This window comes from Diadema antillarum, unplaced genomic scaffold, assembly GCF_040938485.1.
Source record: "Diadema antillarum isolate AM-2024a unplaced genomic scaffold, OU_Dant_1.0 scf00000087, whole genome shotgun sequence".
Lineage (NCBI taxonomy): Eukaryota > Metazoa > Echinodermata > Echinoidea > Diadematoida > Diadematidae > Diadema > Diadema antillarum.
The window spans coordinates 915,010-926,485 of NW_027270976.1; the positions used below are offsets into that span (position 1 = coordinate 915,010).

General features: G+C 40.7%; 1 protein-coding gene across 1 annotated transcript; it reads right to left on the reverse strand.

Moving 5' to 3' along the window:
- Positions 1-569: 569 nt before the first annotated feature.
- On the reverse strand, positions 570-10,554 carry LOC139718011 (univin-like). Its single transcript, XM_071629498.1, has 2 exons — positions 10,227-10,554; positions 570-1,417 (listed from the first exon to the last, which is right to left on the reverse strand). The coding sequence occupies exons 1-2, from the start codon at positions 10,552-10,554 to the stop codon at positions 570-572; spliced, it is 1,176 nt and encodes a 391-aa protein (XP_071485599.1).
- Between the last annotated feature and the right edge of the window lie 922 nt (positions 10,555-11,476).

Sequence of the window (11,476 nt, forward strand, 5' to 3'; positions counted from 1 at the left end):
TATCCAAAAACAAAGAGGTCCTGATTAAAGGTGGGACCCACCTTTTACAAGGAAAACTTTGTTTACCTTGTTGTTGCTTTTTGATATCTCAGCCATTTCAAAACCGATTTTCACCAAATAATCTCTGAATTCCTCTAAGAATTGTATGCTTTTAGTCATCATTTCATAAGTGATTTCTAATTATCTCGCAAAAGAAAAAAAATAAAATCTGAATCCCCCTCTCAACAAAAACTGTACCATCCCTTAAAAAAGTACTTTGAAAACTATGTTGGAAGAGGAAATGAGCAGTGAAAACGCGAATCAGATCGAATAGATTAGTTATCACTTCCACGTGCACAAGGTACATGTTGCCAGAAATATACGTCATAACGTCGTTGCTGTTCACAGTTTCAGCGTTTCGTTGTTCGCACCAATGTTGTCATGTCTTTTATGTGTCACCATGACAAGGCAGTCTCTATGAGACCCTGCTATGACAATAAATGCATTTTGTCTCATTTCTGCTTTCGAGCATGTATCCATGGCAACAAACCGCATCATTTTTCTCATATGAGGTCCCTCTTTGAAGTTTCCTATCGACAACCACAAGCTTCGACTACCATATCTTCGTACTGTCTGAGTACAACGTTTTCGTTGTTGTCGAAATATAGCATAGAGATGCCAGAAAGTTTGGTGGGTGCGCAGCACACCTTGGGTACAGCTCGGTTGTCGATGGAATTGACGAGAGTCTGAATGATGGCGTGGTTGGTTCCGTTCAGTCTCTCACCCAGCGGGAAGGGGCACTCACCATCACAGTAGTAAGCCTGGTACCCCATTGGCGCGATGATCCAGTCCTGCCAGCCGACATCGCGGAAACTCACATACAGCCGATGTCGTTGGCAGAGGTTGTTGTGTGTCGTCGTTGTCGGCAGCTCATCGAGGGAGTCGGCTTGACGCTTGTTTCTCCGACTGCGACACTGTTGGGTCTCGGCCGAGGTCAAGATTAAATTGGTCGTGCTCTGCTTGCGAATGGCGGTGAAGGCTTCCTTGAGGACTCGCTGTCTCACCTCCAAGTTCCCCGAATGTACGGGCTCGAGGTGAATGAGCAGACCAAAATTTCGCGCCTTTCGAGCCCGCCACGAACTCACCACTTCCAAGATGTCCACCGTACCTGCGTAGCCTCGCCAAGCTTTGACGAACACAACGTCAACGAGTTGCAATCGCTTGTCTTTCAGTGACATGATGGAATTGAATTTAGTCCGACCCACGAGTTGGTAGACTCGGACGCTGAGCTGGAGTGAGGAATACTTTTCTGACGACAAGGCGGGAATGTCTAGCCTTAGATCAGCCGCTTTGATGGCTTCAAGGCTGGGAATGGACGCTAAGTCGAAGAAAGTAATTTGCTGAAGACTTGAAGAATTACTGGCCTGAAGAGCGCCCCCTGTATATGGACGAGATTGCGGGGGAAAAAAAAGTGTTATCAATAGACGTATAATATCGTTTCCGTTTTACCCCATCATAGTGAATGTTTACTTTTATGATAATAGTTTCGATGACGAATTTGCACGAAATATCTGAATGCGGATTTGAAAAGAGCAAATTGGTAGGATCAAACAGCATGTGCGTATCTTAGCGTAATACAACACCGAGGATCATTGATATTCACCACTAGCCTGATACAATAACTGACAGTTAAAACTTGTTTCGAGAGATAACTGATTAAACTCTGTTCAAATTGGCTACAAAAACAAACAAAACAAATCAAAAAGTGTCTGTCCTCACATCATATAATCTGCTGAAGTGATCAAATGGATAAAATTCATAGAAATCGATCACGATCATACTACACAAGGTGTTTGAACTATTTTTTTTCTACCATTGTAATATGTAAGGGTCAATCATTAATGATTTGTTTCGACAAGCAAATAAGATTGTCAAAAGGTAAGACTTTGCCAGCTCCCAGACTCATTAAAAGATCAGTACACAATAATCAGGTTTGGTCAAAGCAATATTAACGAAGTTTGTCACAACAAAACTTATTCTTAACATTAACAAAAAGAAGACGACTACAAACGCAAAAAAAAATATTACAAATCGAACTAAATATTCATTCATTTAAAATTACCCTCAGTTTGCCCGAATATTAGCTTAGTGTATCTGACAAAATGTTCTACTGTTAGCTATCACTGATATCTTGTGAAGAAGTTGAGGTGACTGGGATGTGGGGGGGGGGGGTAAAAGAGAGAAAAAAAATAATGACAATATAGGTTGAGTACAACTTTAGTACACGTTGTATGTAGGCATGGTAGGTATATCTGGTATTGGCCCTTTTTTTAATGGTTAACTGCTTGCATGTTACACAAAACGGCAGCAGGGAACAAGGCTATATTGCTCGATACTTGGAGACACAATTTGTAGTAGTGCTCTATTTCTGTCTACACGGAACTCGGTATTTCTGGTCGATGCCAGGCCGCCATGGCTGCTGGCAGGTGTACCCTTTGAAGGCGAGTCAGGCCGCCTCACCTGGCGGGTTCGACACTCCATCGTCACCTGGCGTTCTGCCGCAAAAATCCCTCGAGGGAGCGCGTGTAAAAATACACGATGTCAAAACAATGCCATTCATAATCGTTTCATGTCTAGACATTGCAAAAGTGACATCAGATGTATACACTAACACGCCTTCTTGAATAATTATCGACGTAGCGAGCTCAAAACTAAAACCAGAAATATGTCGTCAATATGCTAGTGAAGATATGAACAAACTGAAACACCTTGGTAGCTGTTTCTGTTTTTCTTTTCTTGGCACACCGTGTACTCCTTGTTGTTTCACCCGAGGGTCAGTCGTTCATCTCCCGGGGGTAGTACCAAGGTATGCAGGTATGGCATGATGGAACTCGTCTTCCACTCTCCTCCTCTCTCCCATCCCTTCCTCTTCTCTCCTTCCAACGAACAATGCTCCTATATTCGCCCTTCCCCTTCCCAGCATGTCGGATGCTAGCTGATGTGTTTATTACTCTAATGTGGTCCCCACATCTGTAACGCAGGCTTCTAGGGACCACAAAGATCTTACAAAACACATGCTATACACTTGGCATCGCACGAAATTTCTTCCGCATTAACCCCAGTCACTACTTGCTCTTTGAACACATCGATCCTATAAAATGAAGCGAGTTGCAGTAATACTGAAACAGAGTTGGAAGGGCCAGAGATACTTAAGTTTGGAAAACACTGATTGTATACTTCAATGAGACGAAAGTTTATAGAAGGCTCTGAATAATTGCCTTCTGTATTCTTGTTTGAGGTCATTTATGACGTGACTATCACTGCCGACATGTATAATCCCAAATATCTGTGTAAATCATTACGTGTATTCTGCTGACTTAAATAGATCGACCAAGTGATGAACTACCGACAATTGAGATGGGTCATATTCATCCCAGCACTTGGTTACAAATTGGCTCTTTCAAAAATGTGTCTGCTGCCATCTTGAGACAAGTCAAAAACAACCCACATCGATACAGCGCTAGTTTGGTGTACCGTCCCTGGATTGACGAATGGAACGCTCCCGTGCTTACGTATTCAGCTGTATTGAGAACAAAATTAGCCTACAGCTAAGACATTTTACCACAACTCAAATTTGCGTTCATTAGAAGTGAGGTATCGCAATTACACCGCTGTTACGCGAATAATGTCCTATCGATATGAACTTACAACGCCAAGTCGCTAAACCCATTCGTGACAACAACAAGCCAAGTAGGCCTATCATATTTGTTTTCTTCCTATACACATAAATGTGATTAGAAAAGTCATTCTACGATACAGAATGAAATTTAGCGAGTAAAATCAGCACCCTCACAAAAATTACATATCTAATATAATTTTTAATTTTGTATACGCATGATATCGGTGTAATTTTTTGAATATATCAAACTACAATGTAAATATCTTATGTGAATAGTACAATTGACAATAGACTTAATACTGTAATATGTCTGAGTCGTAACTGAAATTTTTTTCTCCATGTAATATTATCGCAGAGCATACGTTAGACCATACCTTCATCAACAACAAATAACCATCTAGTGTAGAATGTGGAGTGTCAAATAAACGACTCTAGACCACCAGTCAATTACTGAATGTTCTTCGCTCTTCCACACCTGAAATCAGCCTGAATCTCCCAGTGGCGCGAATACAAATCTATACTAAATTCATGTCTAAATGAATTCAGGAATCGTATATTTCGTCTTAGATTGTTATACAGCTGTAGCGATTATGCAAGTGACTCCCAACAGGATAAGAAAGGGTTGCTAGAGCGACGCTCACAACATGTGACCTCTACAATAATCCCCATCATGTAAAATCAAGTTGTAGAGTTGCGAGACGATAACTGATCACTTCATCTAATTTGCATACTGTTATTCCCATCATTTCGTTTTTAGAAGCAGGTAAAACCCTATATTAAAAAAACCCATACAATCTTCTTATTTTTAAGTTGCCGTAAACATTGAGTTCGTCTTTATTGTGCGATGATGCCTTAAATCCGTCTCGGATAAAAGGGCAAATTTGTCTGAAAAAAAGAGTTTTCATTGAACATTCCAGGAGACTCGATCACTGACACGAGTACGGACAGATAGACAGGCAGACAGACAGACAGACAGACACACACACACACACACACACACACACACACACACACACACACATCAAACACACACATATACACCACAATAAAAGGCGGGATTGTAAACTTCGCGCTTCTTCTTGCAATCAGCACGATGCCTTTCACTTCGAAGCTGTGAAATGCCGGAAGCAGTGGGCGTTTTGGCAGGGTGTGAGATTCTGGAATCAACTGTTTATTTAAGGAGCACAATTTAGGGGTTACCTCATTTTTGCAAAGAGAACTTTCTTCTTCCACGCGTGTTGCGCGAGTAGACGCATTTCTAACAACAACTGAACTGGACCTTTCAGTCCATTATGTGAGTTGCGTTACAACACTCGCCTTTTACTGTTTCAATATTATTTTAAAAGGGAGAAGTAAACTAGAGGGACAATTCCTCATTTGGGTAATAAAATAGTGAACATTTCTTTCTTTCGCGCATAACGTATTGAACATAATTCATGGAGTTCCTTTCTACAGACAAATATATATATATATGTTGATAAGGTAGTCCACGTGTTGGCAAGATAAAAAGATAAGTAACAAAGCTGCAACAAAGTTCATGCTGTATTCACCAACGGTGAAGAAATAAACCGTTGGTGAATACAGCATGAACTTTGTTGCAGCTTTGTTACTTATATAATATATATATATATATATATATATATATATATATATATATATATATATATATATAGGCTATAGACAAATATATATATTCGGCAAATATATATATTAGACAAATCATATATATGATTATAAATTGACTATGATGAGGGGTAACATAATGCACCAATATCTCGACCCACAAGGGGTATATCTCCCTTTTCCGACCGACATTTAAATGATACTTATAAGCTTTTCATTGTGGAGCAGTTCCATTCGCATCAAGACTTCGCCAAAGGCGCAAGTTTTCTATTGTGAAGTTAAAAGCCCTGGAGGAGAGAGAGAGAGAGGAGAAAGGAAGTCCTCCGGTAAAGATGCTGCTCCATGGTGACACTGATGCATTGCTCCTTCCAGAGATCACCCAACAAAGTATGCCAAGTCGACGTGGGTCAGCTGAAGCGATGCCCGATTCCCGACACATGTTTACCCGTGACCAGACAGAACTAACACAGAATCCGCATCTGGGTCGTCTTACCGACATGAGGCACGGTAGTCACAATCCTCCAAACATTCGACTCAGTCCACTGACCGATATTTACTAGAGAGGACACTGACACCACAGCCAAACTAATTTCTGACTTCCAGATGCCTAAAATTATGAACGACTACATGGGTCAACATAGACTCCACGGTGAATATATCACACGGTCAAAGAGAGGGAGTCTTTTTAACTGAAAACATCGTCATCAAATGAACGGTCTCTAAAGACCATTAAATCAGTCTTGCTTGGCGTCTTTACGGGAACCGCGAAAAAAAAAGAAAAAGGTGTCTATAGGTCACATGGCACCAAGCATTAAAAAAAAAACCAGAATGTTGATTTACATTTTAGTTTGGTATCGTCTTCAGATCTACAAACTAAAATCCTCCCCCCCCCCCCCAAAAAAAAAAAGAAAAGAAAAAAAAGAAAGAAAAGGTAACAGGTTATTCTTTGGTCTTGTTTCAAATCAATCGACAGGTTTTTGTACCTTAAATTTGTACCTTAAAGAGAAGTCACTAGAAACAAATACTCCCTGATTTTCTGACACTCTGACTCAACCTGATATATCATTTGTTATTGGTCCACATTTGCTCGACTGTCCACTAATCCACTGCTCTGTGGTACTTCCATAAATTCAAAACAACTTTTGAAAAGGATTTCATTGTTTTTTCTTGTTGCAGACGATTGATTTTGTTATGACTAATTTTCCGAGTTTATCCATCCCTGAAAGAGTCTATAGTCATTGTGGAAATATTCCCCTCACTGGAAGAAATGAACAGTAAGATTTCAGACATCAAGCCTCAATAATAATAGACGACTTTACCTTGAACCTTGAAGTACATGTAGTAATCCCTTTCAGCAGTTCCTTGAAACTATCCCGGGATTATAAAGCATCAAGAAGATTCACATCAACCACTGCAAAAGTTTAAGAATTAGAAATTAGCGGCTTTCACCATATCACTATTACTAATAGAAATTGTTACTAATACGCATCACATGTATTACTAAGTAATAGATATCTAAAAGAGAATGCGATTAACTTTAAATGTTCATCTTTCTAATATATCACAAAAGTGGAGTAGGCCATGATGATATGTCATTGCAGATTTTATATATTTATATTTAAAAAAAAATCAAATTTCAAGTGATTGTGCAACCTTTCCTTCCCTAAACAGTTTCTTTACCACATTTATTGGCTTATATCATTTTGATTGACACTTTGATGTAGCTGGAGTAGACTGGTATGGAGCGGTTTGACGGTGAGGACCTCTACGTTTGGTCGTTTATTTCAGATCAACGCGACTGACTGTTATCAATCGATGGTCTAGTCATAATGCTGTATTCTAGGAAAACAGTGATGATGATAATAAAAAAGGACATCTATACTGCGCAGCTGCCATAATAATATAGCACAGTCATAGCTCTGCCTTGTATCTGTTACTACGGCATCTGTGATAACAAAACAGTAAGATTAATCTTGGTTTATACGAACATTTGTATTCGTCCCCTGCTATGCACGTCAGACTTCAATAGTCAAACAAAGAATAGACACCGTGTGACAATGATTACATCCTAACAAGACCAAATAGATTTCAGCCTACGAGAGGGAAGTGTTTCTTCGGTATTCAACGTGATCTAATTTCCACGACATAAGAAGTATCCACCCCCAGACAAGCAACATTACGCAATGACAATGATACCTCGATTATCTTGGATCACATAAACATGATGTTCATAAATGAACTATCTATTTGTAGATGAGGTAAAGTTGCTGATTATCAGTGTTGTATATCAGTGTAAGAAGTGTGACGGGAAAGGGGGAATGTTAGGGAAGGAGACTGAGTAATGATCTGATGGCCTGATGACGTAACAGCAGGCGGAACTCATTTGTTTCGGTCACTCGGTCGGAAATCAGACGGGGAGAGGGGTAGACTCGAAAGGATGTTAGCATTTTATCAAATCATTAAAGTGATATGGCAACACGTGATAAAGGTCATGTAAAAAAGCTGTGCGTATATGGCAAATTACCAATGGCCAGTGCAGAAAGTCATTTTTCTTTGTCAGTTTAATATGAAATCAATTTGCTTGTATGTTTCGCGACTCAAAACTAATTACAGGATATTGCCCGCACTACTGACCTTTTAAGTCGGGAGTTAACTAAAATGGAAAGACAGAGAGACTGATTATTCACAAAGCAGGGAGGAAGCTTCCATGAAACATGCACGAATAAGTCATGGACAAAGAGTTGCACACAAACAGATGGAGGCGTGCAGGTGCTTTTTAATGACATAAGTGTATCGACTATGTAGATAGAAAACAATGAGAGTAGAGAAATTTAAACAGCAAGACAATGATGTTTCGTATCACTGGTATATTCTCAATAGAAACATTTGCCGAGTACAAACATAGAGTACGTTGATATCTTCTTTATTCTCTTTGTTGGTGATGGTGACGGAAGAAATAAAAATGATGCAGAGATAAGCGAACACAGTCATCTTGCAAACTTCTACTGATTTATGTCAGTGTGTTCTTAAATCTCCAAAATTCTTATAAATCACAAAACTCTAATGGAAAGTTTTATACGTCGTGCGACGTTTTGCCGATTAACGATCAGCTTGTTTTGGCGTCCTTCAGTGTAAGGAACGTCGCGCGACGTAAGTTTCCATTCCAGTTTTGTGATTTATAAGAATTTCGGAGATAATAAAGACTGTTAAAGACTGAACCAACTCCCTATAACGCAGTGGTTCAATGTCCATCATTGTCCCTGTTCAAGCAAAATTTGAAGCAATTTCAATAGTCGCGCTCTGTCCACTAGTCGTGCTCCTCTACAAGTTAGCGTGGATGTGTCTTCTTGGACATTTTACTGACTAAACCATACAGATACAGATAATACTTGGACTGGATTAATAACAATCTACGTCAGTTTGTGTTCCTAAATCTTACGTAATTGCTACCCAGTATAATGTAGGTAGCAGCTTTTTAAGATTCTTGAAGACCGTGCACCAAGGCGACCATATTGGGTGCGTTGAACCTTTTAAAGCGATGATGGGATATTAGTTTGACAATGAGGTTCAGTGTCATTGTTGATGGGGAGTCGTGGCTAAAGAAAGCCCCAGTCACCTCCTGGTTTCCTACTAAACTCTCCGGGTTTTATTCAGGCCAGCGTGGACACCTATCCAATTAGGTTTGAAAAGCCTCATAATGACTCAGTCCATTGAACCCTATACGTCTGATGAAAAACGCGCATTCCAGCCAAGAATTGACATTCTTTCGCACCTCAAAGAGCTGGACAAGCCATACTCAGTTTGAGATTACGCGGGATTTCAACGAACCTATCACGAAGAATTGTTTAATGGCACGATTAATTGCCCGAGTTCCGAAACACTCGTCTCAATGGAATAATTAACTAGGTATTTTCAAGCCTCGATGAAGGTTGAATGGAAAACGTGGGATTAAATGGTTAACATCCCGGAGTATACCACGATCACCAACAGCGCGAAAATAACCAAGAGTTGAAGTGCCTTGTGCAGGACGTAAGAAAATATTGCCAATGAAGAGATGTAAATGATTAGCGTAAGTTTTAATTTTTTCATGTCCAAGCCCACTTTGTCAATGTACAATCATCATTAATTTCCTCAAACTATAAAAAAGAGTGACATGTGCATGCACGGTACTTTAGGAAGGTTGGTGAAAATAAATTCCGCATTCAATCTGCATAAGACAAATAACACATATAATCATGTATAAACACGTACATAGCAATGACGCCCACACGAAGTTGGAAACAACATTCTTTAAGAATCGGAGATATATAAATAATTGATATCTAAAAGACCCCCCCCCCAAAAAAAAAAAAAAAAAGAGGAAAAAAGAAATAATAGATGCAAGATCTTCGCACAAATTTGAAAAGGAAGGGTGTCCCGCAGATCCCTTATATTCATTTCAGTTCGCAAATAAATAAACTGTCTTGGGGTTTGTTTGTTTGTTTGTTTGTTTGTTTGTTTAGTACGCTCATTGCCTTAGTTTAGTCACATACCTCTTTTGACTATAATCGTGAAATCGTAGGACAATATCCAATGACTATATCCATTTCGGAACCATTCAAAGAGGGTGTAAATAAATGGCAAGTTAAATTTCATGGCTCGTGTCAATGATAAGCAAGCGCTCGCCAGTCAAAATAAATGATAATAATGACAAATTGTGAGACGTAACCTTATCTCTGAGCAGACAACCTGTTCTATGATTCTATCCACGCGGTGAAATAGTGTCCTACTACCTAGGCAGGAAAAAAAATATTTGAAACAAGATATGGTATTAAATGGCGATGAGTCCATCACCCACTGCTACCAGCTGTCATCGTAGGCAACCTTGGCTTGTGAGTAATTGGCGTAACATACGTCGTTATTTCTGCTCGTTAATCATCCCCTACCAGTCAGTGATTTTACCCACCTGTATTTGATAGGCTCCGGATGATGTTACCATGGAGCTGAGGTCCCGAGCACTCTCCCGCCTTGTCCTCATCGCCTTCATCCGCTCTCCTCGGTCCACCGTCTGCGCTGCTTGCGACCGTTTCCTCCGCGGCGGACATTTGCCTGTACAAGTCCCACATGTATTGTGGTGCCGTGGCGTTGGGCCGGGGATGTGGTCGTTCACTTAGCCCCATCACTCGCAGGATTTTGCTCTCCATTCTACGGGTAAGGGTCACGTAGTCGGGTGGGGCTCCCTCGGCTGTGGTCAGCCATATTACAATGATCAGCACAAGTCTTGAGACCTCCATTGACGGTGACTAAACGTACTTTCACCTTCTTCTTCTTCCAGTTGATTACGAACCGAGCTTGAAGCGGGATAAGGCTCTGTCCCGCACATCAAACACTTAGCGCTAAATCTCAACTAACTTGTGCAGACGGACAAGGGGAAAAAAATCGACGATCTCACGGTCATTTATATCGGTATCGTAAAAACATTGTTGTCTCCTCTGTACAAATACGGTGGCATTATTACATCTCCCCTAATAGCGGCTCCTTGCACTCATGCCTCGCAGTGGTCTCTCAAGCCAGCGGTTCGCAGAGTAATGTTATGTCCTTCCTTTGCAGCATTTCCCACGCTCACTCTCCACTTTGCTCCCTACTTCCAGTGGCTGGCTCGAGGTTGATCGGATGGTAAGGAGAGAGAAGGAGCAGAGAGGGAGAGAGACTCAGTGCGGTAGGCCTCCCCTCTCAGCAGTCTAGCCAGACTAATTGGCCTGCAGAGAAGGAGGGATACCACCCCAGCGTGGGCTAGCTATGCTCATTAATTACACAATTAGTATTCGACAATAGCCGTATTATCGGGATAACCGGATAAGGCGTGCTAAAGCTAAAGAGGTTTGACCAAACAATCTCTAGCCCCAAGAAGACCCGATGTAAAAATGAGCAAGGTTAAAGTCAACCTGGTTTACGATCAATACTGTAGAGAATCCTTGAGACTTCCCTCAACTCACAATAATGGGTGCGAACATTATGGCACTCCAGTAATACAATGACAAACACGCCAGTGATAGAAGCGAGCCCGCAGTTGCCAACAGTGAATGACGATTTTTTTTTTCTTCACTCCAGTCGTGTCGCATCAAACATGAACTGGAGTGAAAGTAGAGCGTTGGGATACGAAATGCTTTTCTGGATCATATGGATAAGCCAGCGGGCTTTCTGAGTCGTAAGACG